Genomic DNA, 21989 nt, shown 5'->3' on the forward strand with positions numbered 1-21989 from the left:
GCGCCTTCATCTGCCTCTATCAAAATGGCCACTCGGGTCATTCAGTTGAATTTTTGCACCAGGGGAGAATGAGTCTATGTGAGATTGCTCCCAGACGCAGTCAAGAAGCCTACACATGTGGTGGAGGCCCTCTGTTGCATTTGTCTGCTTGTGTGAGTGTAAAAGCCTGAGCCGTGGCCACAGCAGAGAACCATGTTCCATTGTTCCAGCTAGGAGATATCAAGGAATGGAGTAACTGGAGAGGCGGGGAGGAGCTTGCAGCACATTGGACTCATCATACATTCAGCAGAGGCCAGGAAGCTTCAGGCATTCTGTTGGACGGCTGAGTTCTAGGGGTCCTAAATAACTTCCGTCTCTGTGATATCTCATATTCACGTACCGATTTAAGGTTTATAGAAAAAAAGAAAAATCATGGAAATCATGATATATTTGGCAACTGGTCGTGGTACCATCTTCAAAGTTAAATCAATGTCAGCTGAGGCATCAGAACTGGATGCTGCAGGACAGCTCTGATACACTTTGATCATTATCAGGCCATACATAGTTTGCTCCTCCTCCCCGTACCTAGCTTGGCCTTCTCCCCCGGCCTCCCTCCCTCTTTCTTTAAACTCGGCCCTCTCCTACAAAACACTCTTGTGTACATTCATACACACTGGGACTAAGCAAATACACTTAGACACAAATACTGTAAAATGTTGGCACGCGTGTGGATGCATTCGCACACACTCGCACGATAGATTGGGACACGACTATGAGACGCCAACCTACAGTGAGAATAAAGTGTGAGGCACAAGTATCGACAGGCAAGGGACACAGCCTGACACCGGCAAGCACAGTCACACCACATCAGATGGGAGTGATCAAGGTGACTCGGTTTGTCGGCCCGGTCGTATGGCCTAATGAGTACTTCCAATCATATAAAACTTAGCTAAAATATCAGCAATGTCTTCTCTTAGACGTACACCCTGTACATATTCTCCGTATTTTAAAAATCTTTTTTTTTATTTATCAACCCTTTAAAAGCACTCAGACACAGGTAAAAGTCCCGCTGTTCTGGTCTTTAGATGAGGGCAACACAATCCACCGACACCTAGAAAGTACCGTAGTGACAACAACCAAATACGTTTTTCCACATCCTCATTTTCTACAATAAGGACACATATACTATTGTGGTAGTAATCTACAAAAAAATAGAATGTTTTTTTTTTTATGTGAGCCAGGACTAAAAACGGGACAAACTAACGGATGAAAAAGTATATTACGTGTCTCCCTAAGGAAGACATATCGCTGTCCTTTCTTTCATTTTTCCCCTTACTCAAAAGAAGGAAAACATGTAATCTAGTCTCGGTCTAAAAAAGCTTAAGAACCATGACCTACGTCAGAGACAGGACAGTGGTGGAGGACCAGAATCTTAATAGTCAGGCAAATCTCTTATGGACATACTATATCGGGCTGGTGCTTCAAGGTCCCATTTAGACTGGAGGGTTACCTACTAATAAGCAATGATTTATGCCAAACCCGTTTCATTAAAGCCCACTTAATTTAGTTGAGTTAAAAAAAAATAGAAACATGTCCTTTACATACATACTCCGTATTAAGATACTTAAAAAGAAAGAAAACGTGTAAGGGACAATCAGAGACAGAGGTGGTCTCTTATATGTATCCAGTCACCCCCCCCTTGTGTTTGGGTAGGGTTTGGGGGGTGTGGGTGTGTGTGTGTGTGTGTGTGTGTGTGTGTGTGTGTGTGTGTGTGTGTGTGTGTGTGTGTGTGTGTGTGTGTGTGTGTGTGTGTGTGTGTGTGTGTGTGTGTGTGTGTGTGTGTGTGTGTGTGTGTGTGTGTGTGTGTGTGGGAGGGGGTGATGGGGGGGGGGGGGGGGGGTCGCTCTTCTTCTTCTTCTTCTTCTTCTTCAACCATCGTCAGGGGTGATGTCCTCTGCGATGGAGGAATCCTCCGCAAAGTCGTCCGAGGAGCCGCTCTTGTGGATCCGTCCGTCGCTGCGCATGCTGTGGAATGTCTTGCGGAAGGCCTCCATCATGGAGTGGGCCAGCTTCTTGGCCTCCAGCTTGCTCTGGCACTCCACGGCGTGGCAGTGCATCTGGAACGACAGGTCGTCGCTGATCTCCCGGTAGATCCAGGCGAACACGTTTGGCCGCACGCCGTGGTCCGCCGTGCAGTAGGCTATCCGCGCCACCTGGTACGTGTCCATGGTTACCGAGGACTCGTTGTGGTCGTCCAGGTGGTGGAGGCGCACCTGGAAGGGCCGGATTTCCAACAGGGCGTTGGTGCCTTGCGTCGGGGCCCGCCCTCGGCGCTCCACCAGCCCCATCACCGCCGACTCCGTGCAGCCCGACAGGAACTGGGTCCCGGTGATGGTCACCTTGCCCAGGTAGTTCACCTGGATGGAGGGGAGGACGACAACACAGACAAACAGGCTCGTGAGCGGAGAGGCTTGCAGGAGAACGACGTGAAGGAACATGGGCGATGGTCCCCTGCCAAATGAAAGTCAGATTCTTGTCTGCTTTGGATTGAATATAAAAAGATCCTAGACTGATATGTTGGCCACAAATTCCTATAAATAGAGAAAACACGGTGAATGCTAGCCAACATTGTAGAATACTATTGTAATGATACGTAGTCACACTGAAGACCAGGAAGCAGGAGAGGAAAAGATGGAGAGCAGCCAAGAGGAGTGAGAAAGAGTTCAAATCTATTCTAAGTGAATGAAAGCCGGCTTGCGACTTAAGAGATCCAGGCATAATGGATGATTTGTGTGAGTTCTCCACACAGTGCTCTTTATGGCTTTATGAAAGTACATAGGTAGGAGCCAAAATTCTTTGACTGTCTGTGTTTACTATAGTGCAGGGGAATACCTTAAGGACAAGTGTAATGATCACGAGTGATAGAGTATATTCATCATTATACTGGTAGGGAGGACTGTGAAGTAGAAATGAATGTGAAATCAAGCGGGGTGAAAAAGGAAACTAATGGATCCTGCTTGTCGACTTGGACGATCACACGATCAAAAAGAATGTCTCTGCTCCAAGCGAGTCGGGTCAGTCTGCAACCTCCACGTCTACCTGCCTTCGTCCCGGGCCAAGACCGAATGAATAGGATCTTTGACGGGATTGCACAAAAAACTGTTGGTGAGTCACTGTGTCCCTGGTCAGTCACCCACTCAGTCAAGCGTTAGTCATGTGTAGGATTTAGCACAACTTTTACAAAGAGTCATATGTTGATGATTATAAAACAGTAAAAACCTCAACAGCTTTGAGGCAGGAATTGGAAATAGCTCATTGATCTTCACATTCCAGATCTAGGGCACGTGAGAGAAGGTACACCATGGTACGGATTTGACGTGGTAGCCTGTACGTCTTTTCTCTTACAGAACAGTGAGGAACCATTAGCCAAAGTGTAATTAAGTTTAAGTGCTGGTTGTATCCAGCAGTGTTAATATGTATTAAAGTTACCCCAGTGGAACTTGAAATAGCCCAGAAATAATCCAACAAACAAAGGAAAAGATTAAGAGGGAGAAATTAAACACACCGACTTTAAAACAAGTGGCCACAATGAATGTTTCAATTCTCTCGTCATCCACGTAAAAAAGGCACCCTGGCTGGCTAATTCCATAATCACAGCTCTAAAGCATGTGCGCGTGACAACGGCTTCACACACTTTTCATAATTACTTCTAATTCAGGCCAAGTGCTACACTACCAGACCAACACACAGTTCATGTTCTGTTCTTAAGCTGGACTTTTTGTGTCCAACCTTTGCATTGACTTCTTGGTGCATAGTTTCTCTAAAAAGAAATTGTAAGCCGATCATAATTTGTAAAGAAGCACCGCGTGAGAGTAAAAATACTTTAGCTGGTTAGCAAAATGTTAATTTGCAGGACGTTTCTGGAACAGATCTCAACACATCGTTGGTCAGACACCATATGCATTTCATTGGTTATGGAATTTCCTGCGAATCTCCACTACCTTTTCATGTTGTATTTCATTGGAGCTTGAATCAAGACTGCATCTGGAGAACGGCACGTTGCGGAGCGCTTGTTTGGAAGAAGACATGTTGCATCCAGAGACAACCCAGTAGGAGGATGCAGGCTCAAACAAGAGGCCCTCAGTGTTGTATTAACCCATCAATGGCTATGACACCCACTCATAAGGAAGAGTCTGGTTGCATTCACTCTATGAAGGAGTCCCTCTCTTGAGACACTTTTGGAATATGTTTACACCGGCTGTCGTCACGCATTCCTACACAAACTGAACTTACAAAACAGACAGAGTTCAGAATGCTGTGGTGACTCCTAAAAACTACGGACGAAACCAGACCGTCCAACATCTATCCACCCAAAGAGGAGTAAATAAGGGGTATCGTTCTTTTTATGGTCACGAGATACACGCTCACGTCACAATGTCATTATATGCATGTCACCAATTGTCTACATGCTGGACAAAAAGCAATACAACAAGTCTCAAAGTTTGAGTTAAGTCCAACCGGTAGCATGCAATGACACGGCGAGTTTATCCATCCATGTGTTTTGTGTTCTTTTGTTGCTTTTCTTCCTAGCTTGAGCACTTTGGTGCACTGCAAGAAAAAGAGCTACACCAAACATACACCACTCCATTCCCGTCCCCTCTCCCTGCCATAGTTTGGGCCGACGTAAAAAAACAATGTTAGCATAAACAGGAAAGAAGAATGAGTCTCTGTCAGAGACGTGCTGGCTCCTCAAGCCCGTTCTCAATCAGCCATGGCTGCTAGGTGGGTCATAAAACCTCTACACCAGATCCATCATCCAGCCAACTACGCCTGGCAGCATGCGGTTAGCCATCGACCACACCGACACCCGGTCACAGCCAAAAGGCGTTCGGTTAATCAGTCAGCAAGCCAGTCCGAAGGCCATGCCAAGACGCAGCATCAAGCACATCTCATCGTGTGATAAAGGAATACACCACTTATGAACCCTGTTGAGTTTATTCACTTTCTTGGTGTCTACTACTTTGATGTTGAATTACGGGTTGAATTCTTTTCCCGATTCTGCTGTTTGCTTATTTTCATAGTTGAAACTGAATGATCTGGGTTTGGTTTCACTCCCTGTTAAGGGCTTGGAAAATACCTTTTGTTCATGTGTGCGTATTCCTTTTCAATCTCAGTCACCCTCCAGCTCCCATGCGGAATTAAGGGTTGGAAATTTGATCATAATTTCTTCAGTTTTCAAGACATAAATACAATAAAAAGGGCATGCCAGGTCAGCATTAAGTGAAAGAATAACTGCATTAAAAAGTTTTAGTTTGGCAGTGCTGTGAATAAGATCCTGGGGTCTAGAGCCCCCATGTCTGTCTGTGTGTCCGTCTGTTGTCAGACTGTCTTCTCCTTCCTTTGACCTGAAGCCATCAGATGCTGTGGAGATTTCCGTCCCATAGCCTCCTGGGGGCTCTTTGACTGCTGCTGGCGTCAGACAATGCAACCATGAAATGAACTAAACAGGTTTCCTCTGGAGAAAGAGAGGAGACAGTTGAACGAGAGGAGGGCCCAATTATGAGAGCATGGAAAGGAATTATATTAACGTAGAGTCTAGGACAGTGGGGTCTGCAGAGAAAGAAAACATGTTTGAGTTTGTTTCTCGAGAGGTTGACGTCGGAGTATCCTCGGGGAGAGTTACACTCTTAATAAATAAGAGAACCAACATTGTCGTAGCAGTCTACTGGGTCCCCCCTGTCTGGCTTTATTAGACCAACACTAAGGCCCACTGCACTTTCATGTCGCCTCCAAGTTTGTGCTGTTCTTCTTAATAACACTTAATAACACAGGATTAAATAAAGAGGATTGGATTTGGTGGCTGCCTGAACTACAGGCAAGGTAGTGTCTATGTGATTATAGGTTATTTTATTGTCCTGTGTTTGACAGAGAATGTCGGTTATGGTATATTTGAGTTAGGTGTTTGTTGACTGCATTGAGTCAATGTTTGTGTGTCCCTTTTGAACGAATGGTGACGTGAATATAAGATTTGGCAGATGAAGACATTTTCTCCAAAATACCATTTTCCGCAATGGAAAGATTATGGACGCGTTGCTCAGATAAAAAAACAAATAAAAAATCTCACTTTTCCAGCAATGCTCAATAATAATTAAAATTATGACCGCTGATGACAAGGATGAGGGGTAAAGATCAGGATGTTTTTGGACCAAAACATTGTACTTAGATTTTCTGGCTTGTGCATTTCTACACCTCACACTGGAAAGTCAAATAGCTGAACTTTTTCATCCATCTAGCCTACTCCAGCTCAGATTGAGTGGTCTGTCTGCTGCTCTGGCTGGCTAAACATTAGCCATCTGCACGAGGCCTGCAGTTTTGATAATGGCTGGCTGGCTGGCCTTAAATCATTCCAGAAATATACAAAATCCACTCCTCTGTCCAGCTTTCCATGTGTTTCATCTCCTTCCCTCTTTTTTTTTCCCCGGCTGTTCTCCAAGTTCCTCCCCCCTACCTCGTCCTGTCTGGTCTCCTGTCTTCTTATCTTTTACATCCTCTGCTCCCCCTTACTGTCCTGTTGTCCATTCCCATTATTTCATTCACTGTCTCCAACCCGCACCATACAACCTATCCTTTCCCTGAGCTACTTGCTAATAGTGCTAACCTGTGATAATGTTGGACTGGCAGTGTTGGCTCTGTGTGAAGCCAAGCAGAGGTAGGACATACGGCCAAGAGAGAGGGGAGGCCTCGGGGGCCCGGAGAGTAGGAACCTATACCGAGGGCCAAAGAGAACCACTATCCACAGCAGGGGAACAGGGAGCCAGAGGGATACACTTGCTTATTCATATAAAATAAATTCATAAGGTACTAGACAGGTTTGTATGCGGGTGCCTTCATACGTGTGCGCATGTGTTGAACCATTAAACATCCTTTGAATTTATGCATGCTTAAATGAGGACTAGAAACTGAGGGAGGGCAAGATGGAGGAAGAAGATAGAGAGAGAGGGAAAGACAGGGACAGAGCGAGCGAGAGGGGAGAAAAACAAGGATAAACATTTGCATGTGTGGGGAAACATGTGGCCGGCATTACCATTTGTTAGGTTATGGAGTATATTTTCTTTTGTCTAGCGTGCCGCTGACACTGTAGCATAGTAGGACGTCTCTAAACCTCAACAGCATCATTCTCCAAACACACATCTAGGCCAAGCTTTTAAATAACTAGTCACTTAGAGTCAGAGAGAAAGAGTTTAAATGCAAGAGAGGAAAATGAAAGAACGATGGAGAGACACATGGGGGAGAAAACATCCGCATCTCAGCATTCTGTGGGCCGACAGGGAGAAGTACAACGAAGGAAACATCCTGGCCAGTCCCTCAAGCTGCGTGTAGGAGAGCCTCTGTGCACGTTTGAATGTGCTCATGCAGAGGCATTTTGGCAGGCAGACGTGTGTGTGTGTGTGTGTGTGTGTGTGTGTGTGTGTGTGTGTGTGTGTGTGTGTGTGTGTGTGTGTGTGTGTGTGTGTGTGTGTGTGTGTGAAGATGGGCAAAGTGTTTAGGTGAATATTTTGGGAATGTGTGTGTTGTACTTTCCACAAAGACATTTAGAACAGACAGAACAATCAGACAGCAGGTGGTTCTCGGCTTTCCGACTAACCCTTTACTAAACAGATGGTTTTCCTAGCAGAGAAAGGAAGAGAGGGATGAGGAGAAAGAGGTGGAGGAGGTGGCATGAGAACCAGGGCCTGAAGATGGAGGAGGTACTGCGCACCAGCAGAGGATTCTGGGAGGGAAAGTATGGGGGAGGTAGGGGACCAGCACGTTCCCTATCTGGAGACAACCTACATCTTCTCTTAAGGAATGAAAGAAGATAACTATGAACTCTCCCACATACTAGTGTCAACCCCTTTGGCTTGGGAAACATGTTTTAATCGTTTTATATTATTTGTTTCTATTTTGCTATCAGTGCTATTTATAAAATAAAAGAAGTTTCAAAAGAATGAGGGCATACAGAATTCTTTCAATTCCCCAAAAGGCATGACATCAACCTTTCTGCAATACTGCTCAAATAGTGAGTTTCCAAACCCTCTTTTTAAATGTGATCATGCTTTCTATTCCAAAAAAAAAATCAGGCCATGTTATAGACGAAAGTTTTGAAAGGACATGCAAGGTTGTGGGTGTGCGCAGAACCAGGGATGTGAGGGTAGCACCAGTCATGGTGGTAGTGGTGGAGCCCCTAGCCCCAGCGGCCAGGGGCTCCCACTCTGGAGGTCCTGTTGCTCCTCTGTCCACAGAGTTCTAGATAGATGGAGACGGCTGCATTCCTACGGAGGTTGTTAACATTCCTCTGCCCTTATTGAATCAGCACAGTACAGCTGGCTCTCTTCCCCGCCGCCACCGCTGTGTGTGCGTGTATGTGTGTGTGTGTGTGTGTTTGTTTAAAGTGTTTGTGTGTTTAAAGTGGCTGTGTGTTGTGCCGCAAGAGGAAGACGTAGCCAGAGAGTGTGAGTGTGAGTGTGTGTGTGTGTGTGTGTGTGTGTGTGTGTGTGATATAACAGAGTCGTAGTCTGTTCAAGTCATTCCCCAAGACAGAAATACCTTGGTGTGTGTAAAAAAGGACCATTCACGGAACCTTCCAGAAGAGTCTGATGCAGTATCCCCTCTCCACCACTACCTCTGACAGAATAAGTACTACGTGTGGCTTAGTACTTCTTCTATAACAGCAGCTAAGACTACCCAGACGATTAGCCTCTCTGGGGATCACAAGCTACATAAAGCCAAGATAAGCTTGGAACAATCGATTGATTTAAAGGTGCAGTAGGTCGAATTTTGTATAACTCCATGAATATAAGAATCCTTGGGTTTTCGTTACCTTTGCCCTTTATATCTAAAAAGGGAGCAAGTCCTCTAAGAAGCAGCCCTCCATGTTCCCCGTCGTGTTTCTAAAGTAGCCCAGAAAGGAGAAACCGCTATAGAGAGAATGGGATTTTTATTCAATGAACTTCCAATTTAAGTCTAAGTGAACCCCCGGTTTCCACTTGGCTTCATAGCAAAACAATGTTCATGGGCATTATATTGAGCAATGTTGTATATGAAATGGGCTACACCACAGGGTTATTAATATATAAAGTGTAATAAAGTGTCCAAGAAGCTTAACCCACTCTTGCACAAAGAAAGACCTAAAAATAAACCGCCGCCCAGAAGAAGCTCCTAACACACACACACACACACACACACACACACACACACACACACACACACACACACACACACACACACACACACACACACACACACACACACACACACACACACACACACACACACACACACACACACCAGCGTAGCAGATAAGACAAGGCCCTGCCAAGACCGGCTTTCTTATGCCAATTGAACCAAAACATACCATGGCACGTCTGGAAACCAATCAGGCATTTCAACGCCAAACCAGACAAGCCAGCAAACAACGATCTACAATTAGTTCAAAATCAGTGGCCATTCCCAACTCACAAATAAGGGGTTTCCGACACAGGACATCCATTTACCTATCAATGGGCGTCCATTTGCAGGGGTATCCTCCAACACATTGTAGGACATGGATACATAAGACAAAGGCTAGTGAACGTGTCAGCACTCGGTGGCCCAGAGTGGCTCAGTGAGCCCTGTCCTACTCCAGAGCAGGCTCATGCGCATAGCATAAACACTCGTCAATCTGAACACGGGGGGTGGGGGGCAGGGGGAGAGCCCAGTGCCAGCACGGCCTCTCTTTTATGCGCCACTCCATCACCATGGCAACACTCAGTGGGCCGCCAGCGTTACCAACGTGCCGTTATGTAATCTAGGGTAGGTCTATCTGAGCCCGATAATTAGACACGTTAAATCAAAGGCAATATGCAAGCAGGGCCTGTCACGAGCACACACACACACACCTACACACACACATGCACACACACACACAGCGCATCTTGGGTTAGTCTACAATTTTTTTAAGAATCGAGGCACAGAATTAAAATGCCTGCTATTAGAGAAAACATCAGAGGAGATGAGCACAGAATATGAGCAGAGGAGATGAGCACGTAATAGGAATGATCCCTAAAAAAACAACAACAATGCTTTCCAATAAAGTGATTAGAATCGTCTTTGTAGCATAAAAGGAAATTGCACAAGGCTATGACAGAGCTCACACTTAGATATCTACACTGGAAAAAAGGAAGCACACATTATGTGTATCAATATGATAGCCTCACTTCAGCCTCCTCCAAGCCAAACTGCTTCTACATGCATGTTTTGTATCAACTAACCCTAACCATAGCATTCCATTAAAAAATATATATTACTTCAATCAGAAGTGCCTGTAGCCCTTTCTTTGTCTCACGTCCTCACTGGCTTCATCAATCAATGGCGAAAAAGACTTCAGTGTGTCTACCAGTCTGTTTGAGACAAGAGCTCGTCGACACCAGCTGTGTTTTCCCAGTCATGGAGTCAAATGGGTGTAATGATTGATAACCACCTAACTTTTGCTACCACGTTGCTTCATTCTCCCACTGACCTTTCGGATTCGCTCTTAGCAGGGAGATAAGGTGCTTCCCGTCAGGACGGTTTTGGCACCGCTACGAGGTTTGACATCTCACGGCCAGGCTCATGCAGCTTCCCTGCCAGGTTTACCAGTGGGTGCTACTGCTAACGTCCGCTTCATAATCATTCATCATTCTGAGGGAAGCAAGCTCACCAGGTGTTCAAGCGACTTGAGCATGCAAGTGTCACGCCACCCTACTTCTCCCGCCGCTGGCTCCCTGTAGCAGATCAGGTCACCAGAGTTATTCAGGGTAGTGGCGAGATCTGCACCCAAGCACGTTGGATTTATCATCCTGCCCTCAAAGGCCTTCTAATGAATGGCATCTGGGACCTACCTTTGCTGCGTGGAAGCAATTTTGGTCTACTCTTTTCATGCGTAGCTACTGTGGATGGTGGAAGAGCCACGTAGCTCCTAACAGCCCAACGTCAACCTTTCACAAAAATCCTCTTAAGTCTCTTCCAGGAAACCCCTCAACAACTGAATTGCGCATTAAATCTTTGTGTAGCACCATTGTTGTACATTTGTAGTAAAGTATATACATAGAACATTTAACTGAACCGGAAACTAACAATTAGACTTCATTTTCCATCCCAATAGCTGCTCAATGGAAGGCCTCTATGGTGGCAATGGACCAAGCAGGGCTGTGAGAAGTGGCCTTTCATCCATGTTAGCTGTTAGCTTTGGCAAGGGGACAGCAAGACTCAGTCAAGCTTTTCATCTGCTTGCCTGCCTGCCTGCCTGCCTGCCTGCCTGCCTGCCTGCCTGCCTGCCTGCCTGCCTGTCAATGAGGAGGTTTACAGCTGGAGAAGGCACACCAGGGAGAGAGGGAGGGAGGAAGTCAGAGTGGGGTGAGCAGCCAATCTGGGTCAGTTTGAAAACGGTTAAAGTGGAATGGAGGAAGCAGTGCACACACAAAATGGTTATTTACATGAGTTTAAAGAGAGGAATATTGAGATATTCTGAGATATGGGGTTGGTTATTAACCCAAGTGATTCTGTGTTTCAAGGACGTGTGAGAAATGCCAAATTTATTTTATACCGTTTAGGTGCTAAAATTGTATTGATAAACACACCAGTGGACACCAATAGAGCACACCCTAATAAATCCACGCCTCTTATTTCATTTATTGATTGGGTAAAGCGTACTTAAACGACAAGTATGCACTAAAAGATAAAATCAACACATAAAGTAACATTAACATATAGGGAGATGTGAGAGGTACATGGGACGTGGAAACCTGGCAGGGGTAGCCACATAAAGGTTAGCCCCATGCAATAGAACTTCTTTGTTACGCCAATAGCACATTTGTAAACCATGGGATAGATCAGAGTCCCATGCATTACCTACTAAGGCCCCGTCCACACAGAGCCGAAACGGGCGAAAACGATCCGATTTCGTTTTCTGCGGTTCAGGAATATCTCCGTAAAGACGGAGTCATTGCGAAACCACATCGAGCTGTAGAAACGTTGTAGTAAATATTCAAGGCACTGATACAGCCTGCGCGCTGCATACAAACATTCAGTCATGTGGAGATTCAACCTTTTAAATTGAGCAGAAATACTTTTTAATGTACAGTTAGTAATTAAATTCATCAAGGGGCTTTATTTAAAGCTACAATAATAAAAAAAAAAATTCAACGCAACTCTGACCTCCCCCAGCTGGGGGGCCTAATGACGTCATTGTTTGCTTTTCAGGCGTCCACACGAATCCTAAGACGAAACCACATAGGTCCGGATAGATTTGAAACCACCTCTGAGGGTGGTTTCAGAAATGTGCGGTTTCGGGCACCGGATTCGCCGGCTCCGCCTGGACAGTCGGCCGAAACGCACAAGACTTATGCGGTTTCACTAAAAAATCGGCTCCGTGTGGACGGGGGCTAAGACATGTTCCTTTGTGTAATGGGAATGCACATCCCTCACTGATGTCCAGGAAGTAGAGATCATGATACAATTATAATGATTGCACATGTGCATGTGCATGTAAAATGCAAATAGTGTAAACCCAAAATGGTGAAAAGGTCAGCGCAATCGTAATACTGGAATTTTTCGAAGATCAAATGAGGAACTAAAATGAATAGATGGATCATTTCAAAACTCAAGACATGATGAAACCAGTGTATGGTCATGCACAAATAAAGGTGGAGCATACATAAAAAATAAAATTAACGATTGTCTTTTCCATTCCCTTGCACCAAATATACTGTATAGCCAGAATAAAACCTGACCATGTCATGAGTAAATGTAATGCTGAAATATCAATGAACTCCATGCATGTAGATTCAGTAGATGTTTCTTTTCTAACACTTATCCAGTTAAGTGTTGGTTTTAGTATTAAGCAATCTGTGACTCAAACAACTCATTGGCCAAGCCTCAAAAGACTCAAACTTTAGTAGATAAGGTTGTACACAAATTAGTTTATAGACACAGACAACCGTTTTCGTCAATTAAAAGGAATCAACAAATGTAAAAACAGTTTTCATTGGCAATGAAATATCGGCGCATACTACCTTGTATCCGGCGTGAGTCCTGCTCCTCGCGTGCGGATTGGTGGAGCACAGCTCGATGGCCTCGGGTTCATGGAAGATCACCGTGGGCAACGGCTCCTTCCTCAGCGTCAGCACATTCAGCTTGGTCTTCAGCATGGTCTGGAAGTGCTGAGGGACACAAGACAGAGTTGAGTTTAAACTACGGCCTGAAGGTCAATCCGGGCAGCCCGAGAATAGCTTGTGGGTGGCTTAACAGCTCTGGAAAAGAACACAACTAAGTCTGGAAACATGTGAATCGTGTCCGGAAGACAATGAAAAAGAAGGAGTGGTTTGTGTTATTTCGGACCTGGGTAAACATTGAGCAACTTTGAGGGCGCGCACAGGAAACCGGAACTTGCATGAGAGATGTACGTCAATAAATGCGTGAAACAGCTAATCATCCTTTCAGAGTTTCCGCCTAGCACCATTGGATCTAGAGCAGTTTATTGGGAGAAGAGTTTTTGGAATGGGGCCGTTTCTAGTAGTAGAAGCAGTGCCAGTTTCCCACTCATAACAATAATACAAGTGATGTCCACGTGTAGAGTCCAAGCCCAACATAACCCATGGGTTGCACTTGGAGAGCACATGAAAGGGAGCTTGGCGTAAGAAGTGCAATGACAACAGGAGGTGTGGGCCTGTGGGCAGCCGGCCCCGTGTAGAATAGCAGGTCCTATAGCTCCAAGTGGCCAAGCACAACCACATGTTCAGTCTGGCCCCGGCTAGACGCAAGGCAGAGGAATTTCTGGGCTTCCGCTGAATAACCAAGACAAAACCGAGCAGCGGCTAATGAAATCTGGACTTTCACAGCTTCAGCAGAAATTAAAAGGCCTCTGGTATGTCTGCCGGGTCCAATGGTCGTTGGACTGGCTTGCGTAGTGAACGGCGGCGGGGAAGTCACAGCCGCGGAAAGCATTTAAAATGGATGGTTGGGTCAAGGTTAAGGGGCTGATGTCGTTTTCTGATGTCGGTTGCACCTGCTGGTATGGGAAGAATTTTCAAGGGATTGACTACCTTTATTTAGTCAAAGTTAGTCAAAGTTAACCTCAAGTAACCTATGTTAACCTATGTGGTTGAAAAAACTAGTCTCAATTTGTTCACAAAGAACCTATTGCTTCACGGTTCTTAATTAGGGAGACGCATCTCAATTAAATTATTTAATTCTTTTAAAAGTGGTGCAGAGGGCAGCATACACATTCACCGTAAAATACCATTTAGAGAAACAGTACGAATAAAAAGGGAGGGGAAAAGGTGGAGGTTAGAGGAGAGACGGTGAGTGGGAGCAAGGGTGGCGGTGGAGTAGAACAGTAAGGTGTGCGTGTGTGTGTGAGGAGGCACAGTGGGAGGATGGAAAACACAAAAGGAGGGCAGAAGAGGAGTTAACAGGGCAAAGAAGTTGTGAAAGTAAAGCCACATGTGTGTAATGCTCGCTGACCTCCGTGTCAGCGCTTTACGGCCTCCACGCAGCGCAACACATTCCTGCGGTCGCGGAGGCGGTTTGGTGGTGGTGGTGGGGGTGCAGGGACAGTGATACAGCCCCTGTGTACCCCCTACCAAGAGGGAACTACTACTGTACAGGGATACTGGCATCCAACCAACTGAATTAAATTTTTGATTTGTGTTTAATTATGCATTCTGTAAAGAATGGATTTATTTGCACGTACATTTAAAAGCTTTTGGATGGTGCCGGAGGCATCCACAAGAAAACAAAAACACTCGTTCAATTAACAACTTTTGCCCATCGTCACAGACACATAATTTCTTCCTTCTTCTCTGGTGGTGTTTTGAAAAAAAAAGTGCAAGATGTAGTGGTGGTTTGTCCAAAACCGCATTTAGTAAAATGGTGGCAATGTATCAGTAATTGTGGCTGTGTAGTTGTGGTTTTATGGTCTGTAGGACACAAATTGCTTTACAAACTCTGTGGGGAGTGTAACCTGGAGGCAAGCCTTGAAACAATTGGATACCCTCGATATAAATAGCTATTATTTTTTATTGTTGATGTTATCGCGTAAACTAAATGTAAGACTTCTACTCATAAATATACTGTGGTTGGTAGCTCCATTTGTTGTTTTATAAAGAATGAGCACCTCAGAATCTGAACTTAAGAACCTACATTTTGACAAATGTGGGGGCAGTCTATCCATTGACTTCCAGAATTATTTATTTGGCTTGAGGCTTATCACACTTTTTATTAAGAATTTTCCCATACAGTTTTACCATCCCTATACTTGTCAGGATAATAACGTTTGAAGCAGCAAAAAAAACAAACCCTGAAAGTATATCTCTCCACTGTTTGGTACACATCTGGACCGTTTGCCAACATCCCTGGATGGATTTCATTCTTTAATGCGACATGTGTTTCTGAAAGTTACACTCCACTACACAGCAGAACTGTCTTGGATCCTGTGTCAGTGTTGATACGGCTTTCATGCCTGAATTCCAAACACCAGATCCAACACTGGAGGTTTTCAGAGGGGCCATTTGAAAACAATGGTCACATCTTTCCGATGTAGCAGACATCAGTTAATAGCCAGGCAGACGTCTTGAAATGTAGAAGGCTTCCCCTATATGCCTGCTAGAGTAAGATCTGGTTTCTCCCTCACTCTAGAAGTACAGGGTTAAAACAACAAGTCAGTAACATTGGTCCTGCAAGATTAGGAAAAAGCACATTCAGAAATATATTCAAGTGTTATCCTTTTCCTTACATACGCCGATAGCCCAATTAGATTATATGCAGTGCAATGTTGAGTTGAGTTGTTTATCTTCATAAAATATCTACATGTGATATCAAGGAATGTTCCAGTCTTAGTCAAGTTCGTTTAAATACACGCAACATTGTGATTCCTCTAGGGATAACATTTTTAGATTTAACTGCAATACAAAACCTGTCAAAACATGGCCCTACTTTTCCACATTTGTCAAACAGACCAAATTCCTTCCAGATCTCGAGCCTAAAGAGAGACAGAATAATGAGAACGTGGCCTCGAAATTATCAAAATGATATAACTAGTATTCAAAGTACTGCTCCTTTTAACGGAAAATCACTGGAGACTGGAATGTCCATTTAGGCAAATATAACTACATATTGTACATTTGAGTCTTTATTGGAGAATATCAAAATGTAACCATTATTAACAGATCATCCGCCATTTTAAAAGCTTCATCCAACTTTGAATGGTAAAAGTTATGTATTAGAACTATAAAATGATGAAAAATAAACGATCACGACAACACAAACACAAGGACTATGTTTACATTCATCTTAAATGCAGTATTACCGCCCATCATCGTAAGCTAACCTTTGAGTTTGAGACATTACATCTGATTATGAAGGTTGACATTCAGACATGACCGCTGTTATGGGGGGGACTGATGACTCCAACAGGTCACAGACGGCAAATACACATTTTTCAGACGCTGAAGTGAGAACTTTCTGCATGGGAGTAGGGTCTCGGGTCAATCTCACGGTAAAGTCAAGCAGAAGCTAAGTTGTTGGCAGATACCATACCACCCCACCCACCAGGACAACCCACCAGCCATCCAGACTTTTAAATGTCATTTGCCTTCAATCACAACCAAGAATCAGCAAGAAACATAAAATGCATTACTTGGAAGGACACAAATCAACTCCATTAGACAGATAAAAAGGAAAATGGTAGCTAATAATACACACTAGCCTTTAGTCTGGTAAGCTAATGTCAACTATTTGCATTTCTTGTACTCTCCAACAAATAACAAAAAGATGGCATCATTATGGCCGAAGCCCCTTCCTGTTCCTCATGTACAACCAAACAACAAACAAATGGTATGCGGATGTTGTTACATTACCCTGATGAGTGCACATGTGTCCTCACACAAACTTACTTTGTACTTTCACGCACACACGCAGACTCCCAGACACACATGGATGAACCATCGAGATAAAAGAGTGGTCAAAGCTGTGTTCCAGATGTGGTACATCTGCCAAGCGTTGGTATGGGAAGACAAGGCTCCCCAGTCCCTGCCGCCTGCATTTTTCATTTGTAATCCTGGTTCTTTACCAAGAGGACATTGCACCGTTCTAATCACCTCAAAGGGTATTCCCTCTCCTGCAACTTGCAACAGAAATAAATAACTTGCTTCATTAACTGCTTGTCTTTCTGGAAATAGGTATTTGCTGTAACTCAGCCGCAACTGGTATCAATGGCGAGCCAAACCGATAATACTGGTTTGACAACTAACAAATAAATAAAATAAAATTAGTAACAAAAATTGTCACTGTTAAGCAACTGTCAAAAGACTGGCAAGTTTTCTAGGGAATCAGAATAGGTAACTACGGAACCCATAACTTGTGAGTACGGTAGCAGATGTTGCTTGTTGTTTCTTAGTTAAATTTGGATGGATGGAAAGAACAGACTACTGTTGTCCCAATCCACTCCAAACAACAGGAGGCAACATTCTTTCTAAACGCTAGCATCCACAACAAGACACAACATTCCCTCAAGAGTAGATGTGAAAGGCCAAGCAAAACTATGTCCAAGCAAACCGCTAAGATTTATTAGTCTGCCTATGAAGACAAGTTGCATTCTAGGCAAAGAAAAGTTTGCTTTTCATGCAATTTTTGGGAAACTTTACACATTCCTGACTATTATTATTGTCTTTGCTCAACTCAACTGACATCTCTAGGGAAACATGATGTCCACACTTGTCTTTTTAGGAGCAGTAACCCAGTTCTGTGCTGCACTGCACGTTGACATTTATACAGACGAAGAGGAGGAGGCAGGGCCATCTCTTTATTTAGTCTTGGACCGCGACTTGGTCATTATTCATTATACAAATATAAAAAGTGCAAGACCTGCCAATAAAACAGTGTAGGTCTAAATGATTGTGCCCATATAAACGTATGTGTAAAAGGATGGACACAGACCATTAAGAAATGTACAACCAATATGTACAACCCAACCAAGGTCATGGCATGCTTGAGGCATGGGCGGCAGCTACACGGCAGGGAAGTCCTTATGTGTTTTCACTGCCTGCCCCTACTCCGATCCTCAAGTTTACAAGAGGAAACATGTCTGAATGGTCTACACACCCTGACGCGGGCTGTAGGAGGTCTCAGGGGCCAGACCCTGAAGAGGAGGACAAGCTCGCTTCTTCAGACATTTGATTGGAGGGTAAGCCATGTCACAAATGGGATGTTAGAAGATGGGAAGCTGTGATTGGTGGGTTGGCAGGAAAAGGGCCCAGATGAAACAGAAACTTCCCAAACAGATCCTGGGGGTGGCAATCTCCGGCTCGCAATAAAATAATCACCAGCTCTTTGACGCAAACAGCTTACCCACCCCCACATCTTTAAAGAGCCCACACGAGAGCAGAACACAACAGCCGAACACATCCAATCTGCCGGCAAATGACATGGAAGAGCAGCTTGGCTTCTCCATTTTAGCAACACATAAAAAGCGCAGTCAGGAAAAACACTGAAAATAAGCTGTCTGAGAACATCTAAATCCACTTGATCATGAATTTGTTGATGGAACCAAATGGCACGACCCCATCATATTATATCCAACAAAATTAACAATATCCCCATGTCTGAAGCAATAAAAACAAAACAAGTTTTTAAGTGATCAAGTAGTTTCAAAAGTTTAAGCAACAAAAAATGGTTCAAACTGTTGCATTATACCATTATGTAAATGTGTTATGGATTCAGAGCCAAAACCAACAGCCTTCAGAGAAGCCCTGTATGCCACTGCACTGGTAGAAGCCCAAAGTAATCATGAAAACACTATTCCAGCTCTTCTCATTGGTACCTGATGTCAAAGAGGTCACCGTCTGCCCTCAAAGACCAACAGAGACAGACAAAAGGTAAAGAAAGAAGAGAAAGACAAGAAAAAAAATAATAACTCAGCCGACCAATGTGGAGACAACACCAGAGAATCAAAGAGGGCCGGTGAAACTAAACAAATGAAAATAGAGCAAAACCAACCAGGACAGAGAGACACAGACAGACAAGCAGACACATGTATACATGACAGTCAACTGAGATAGACCCGGGTGGCGGTTTGATGCCTTCCCTCAGCTGGCTATTTCTGTACAGAGAAACGGGTCCCTTTGTCTGTAGGTTCACACACACAGGGCAAAAACAGCTCCTCTGTCTCAGAACAAACTGCAGACAGAAGGAGATGTTAAAAGAGGAACCGTGGTCTTCCATCTGTCTGCATGCTTCGGTCTCTGTCTGCGTCTCCCTGTCTGTCTGTCTGTCTGTCTGTCTGTCTGTGAACCAGCACACATTGTGCAATCAATTGAACTGATACAGTTGCTAAGTGCCAGGGAGCCCGGGCCTCTCAGACTGATTGAGGGATGTGGTCAGAGAGAAGAAGGAGGAGGGATGGAGGAGAGGAAGATACAGACAGGCTGTAGTGGTGGTGGTGGTGGTGGTGATGTATAGACATAAGCCGAAAAGAGAGCACAGGCAATCCTACATCAACACTTCCTGTTTTCCCAGTACATTCTATTTGCAGACATTTAATACTGTCATTATAAAAAGGAGACGTGAAGCAATAGGTAGCCCCAGACAAAACAGAGGGGGGATGATAGTCTCTCTCGTTGCTATGGAAACAGGAGAGAAAACTGTAGAGAAGACGCCATGGTTAAATAAGACTAAAAAGAACACAAATAACTTGATAAGACAAGTAGGCAATATCCAAATGCCATTTCTGGCACAGAAAGGTGAAGCCTGACAACATCTGTTGAAAGGGTTCACAGTGGATGCTTGTTGCCATGACGACCAAAAAAATGGATATGCCCCATTCACTTCTGTGGCAACAAAATCTCCTGTCTTGCATATGCAATATGGCTGCTCTCAGTTGCTATCAATTGGAACCTATTAAAATAAGAGGTCAAATAATATAGTATTTGGGGGGTGAAAAGACTATTCAGCCTGAACATTTATGAAGGATTCCAGAGTCTTGGTGTAGTCTATAAACACAATATGCCAAAAACGAAACAATAAACAACATTTTTGAGGTGGTCTGCTATTTTCAAGAGTTGTTCATTTGTGCTCCATCATTCTCACAGAGAACGGCGCGAGCTCGACGTTGTCCACACCGCAGCACTGAGCAAGAGCAACATGTCAACATCTTTCGTAACATTTTTGAAGTGAATGGATTAGGAGGAGGCCCTGCAAAGGGTAGGGACCCCACACTGACTGAAGAAAGGGCCCACAAATAATGGCGTGGTTGCTTTTAAGCCTTGAATCACTTATAGTGGAAAATATTGAAAGGAGGATGTTACCGATGCTTGATATTGTTAAAATTCGAAACATAAAACGGAAATAATTGGCCTATTCACACATTCCATTGGAAATTAAGTTGCAGCTAAACGCAGCGTTTAGCGCGATGTAGTCAAGTGTAAACTACAGTCACTTGAGTTTTTTTTATGCGATTCTATCTTCTTGACGCCTGGGCAAGACCCCAAGTGTAGATTGTGCAAGTTCACTTGGCAAGCAGTCGACACCCTGACATCTGGATAGCATTACGCCTGAGAGGACGTGAAGCCGGGCTCGGTGCACGGCTTGCCCCTCGCCCCTGGAGATCAAACTACGTGTCATTAACATTTTTTTATTATTATTTCCAAACAGGTCATTGGCGTCACGGTGTGGGTTAATGGAATTTTGGCCATATTCCAGCAGAATTATAAAAAAAATAAAAACACAAAAGGGCCTTTTTAGCCTTGATCGCTTAATAGGCCCATCAACAGGCCAACAACATTTGACAACAGATGCAGGGCCTACCGCTGCCCTTAGGCCTATGACTTTCACAGGTTATATACGATGTGGACTTTAAGGGTGATTAACCAGGCATGTGTCCCCCAAAAAAATCGATTCAGGGTACATGAATTCACATTATGCATTTCAAACGGGGGATCTGAAATGTAATAGGCCTACAGTTTCATGCATTGGAACCCTACCATAGCCTCAACGCATTAACGTAGCACACTTTCGAGTGATTGAAATAATCAGGGGAGACAGCAGGAGAGACGTAAATTCAGACCATGCAAAGCGATTGTTTTCTTGCACTGAGCTGGGATTCCCTAGGTTTGGCGCACACTAACAAAGGGAGACTCTTTGTACAAAGGTAGGCCGTGTAGCCTATTTTTATATTCTGCAACAAACGGAGCAAGTCTACAGGCTAGACCCAAAGCGGTAGGTTGCAACTGCTGGGAACACAGCTATGAAACGTTTCTCTGCCACTGCTTTCTCTCTCTCGCTCTCTCTGTGTCTGCAATACACACACCCGTAGCTTACCTGCAATCGCTCCGACGCAGGCTGCCACATATTAGACGAATCGAAGGTTTTCCGCCTTAACTACAGCTTGTTCTCTTTTGTAGTCCAGTTAACATCTGCTCGTCTTTGCCGCTTTCCTCCCTCCTTCAGTCCGAGCTGAATAGCGGACAGTGAATTCCAATGGATCCGTAGGAAGACTACGTTGCTCCGCCCGCATATAGTACACCGTGCCGCCAGCAGAGGACGCTGACGTTAAACAAACGTGTAAGGAGTGCAGGCCGTGGTTGGAAAAGAAAGCAGTTAACAGCCTGTGTACAGGAATGTTGAAAAACTATCGACCATGCAAAATCCCTACATACATTGTAAGGCATAAGTATTGTAAGTCCTGACCATTTGAAAGCAGGATACATATTTTGGCATCTTTCTCGTGTGGGAAGGCAGTAAAATATGATGGTATCCACGCACAAAAATAGTCATTCTCCTCGAAATAAAAATAAAAAACAAAAAATATATTGCGAAATGTAATTGTTTATCAAAACACATTTTTTTGTAAATATTCATGAATCATTTGATTATTTTCTATTATTATTTATTTTATGTAATATAATTGTAAACGCTACAATAAATACAGCACACATATAACCTACCCATGTGTACAAATG

General features: G+C 44.2%; 1 protein-coding gene across 1 annotated transcript; it reads right to left on the bottom strand.

Moving 5' to 3' along the window:
- Positions 1–1743: 1743 nt before the first annotated feature.
- pid1 (phosphotyrosine interaction domain containing 1) lies at positions 1744–21518 on the bottom strand. The gene is made up of 3 exons (XM_060074357.1): positions 21349–21518; positions 13050–13196; positions 1744–2396 (listed from the first exon to the last, which is right to left on the bottom strand). The coding sequence occupies exons 1-3, from the start codon at positions 21376–21378 to the stop codon at positions 1908–1910; spliced, it is 666 nt and encodes a 221-aa protein (XP_059930340.1). The 5' UTR covers positions 21379–21518; the 3' UTR covers positions 1744–1907.
- Between the last annotated feature and the right edge of the window lie 471 nt (positions 21519–21989).

This window comes from Gadus macrocephalus, chromosome 16, assembly GCF_031168955.1.
Source record: "Gadus macrocephalus chromosome 16, ASM3116895v1".
Lineage (NCBI taxonomy): Eukaryota > Metazoa > Chordata > Actinopteri > Gadiformes > Gadidae > Gadus > Gadus macrocephalus.

Excerpts from the sequence above, each read along its gene's own strand:
- pid1 (XM_060074357.1), bottom strand. The coding sequence starts at position 21,378 with ATGTGGCAGCCTGCGTCGGAGCGATTGCAG. Across the intron at positions 13,197-21,348 it reads CTGCGTCGGAGCGATTGCAG|CACTTCCAGACCATGCTGAA; the intron begins GTAAGCTACGGG and ends TGTGTCCCTCAG. Across the intron at positions 2,397-13,049 it reads GGACTCACGCCGGATACAAG|GTGAACTACCTGGGCAAGGT; the intron begins GTAGTATGCGCC and ends CCCTCCATCCAG.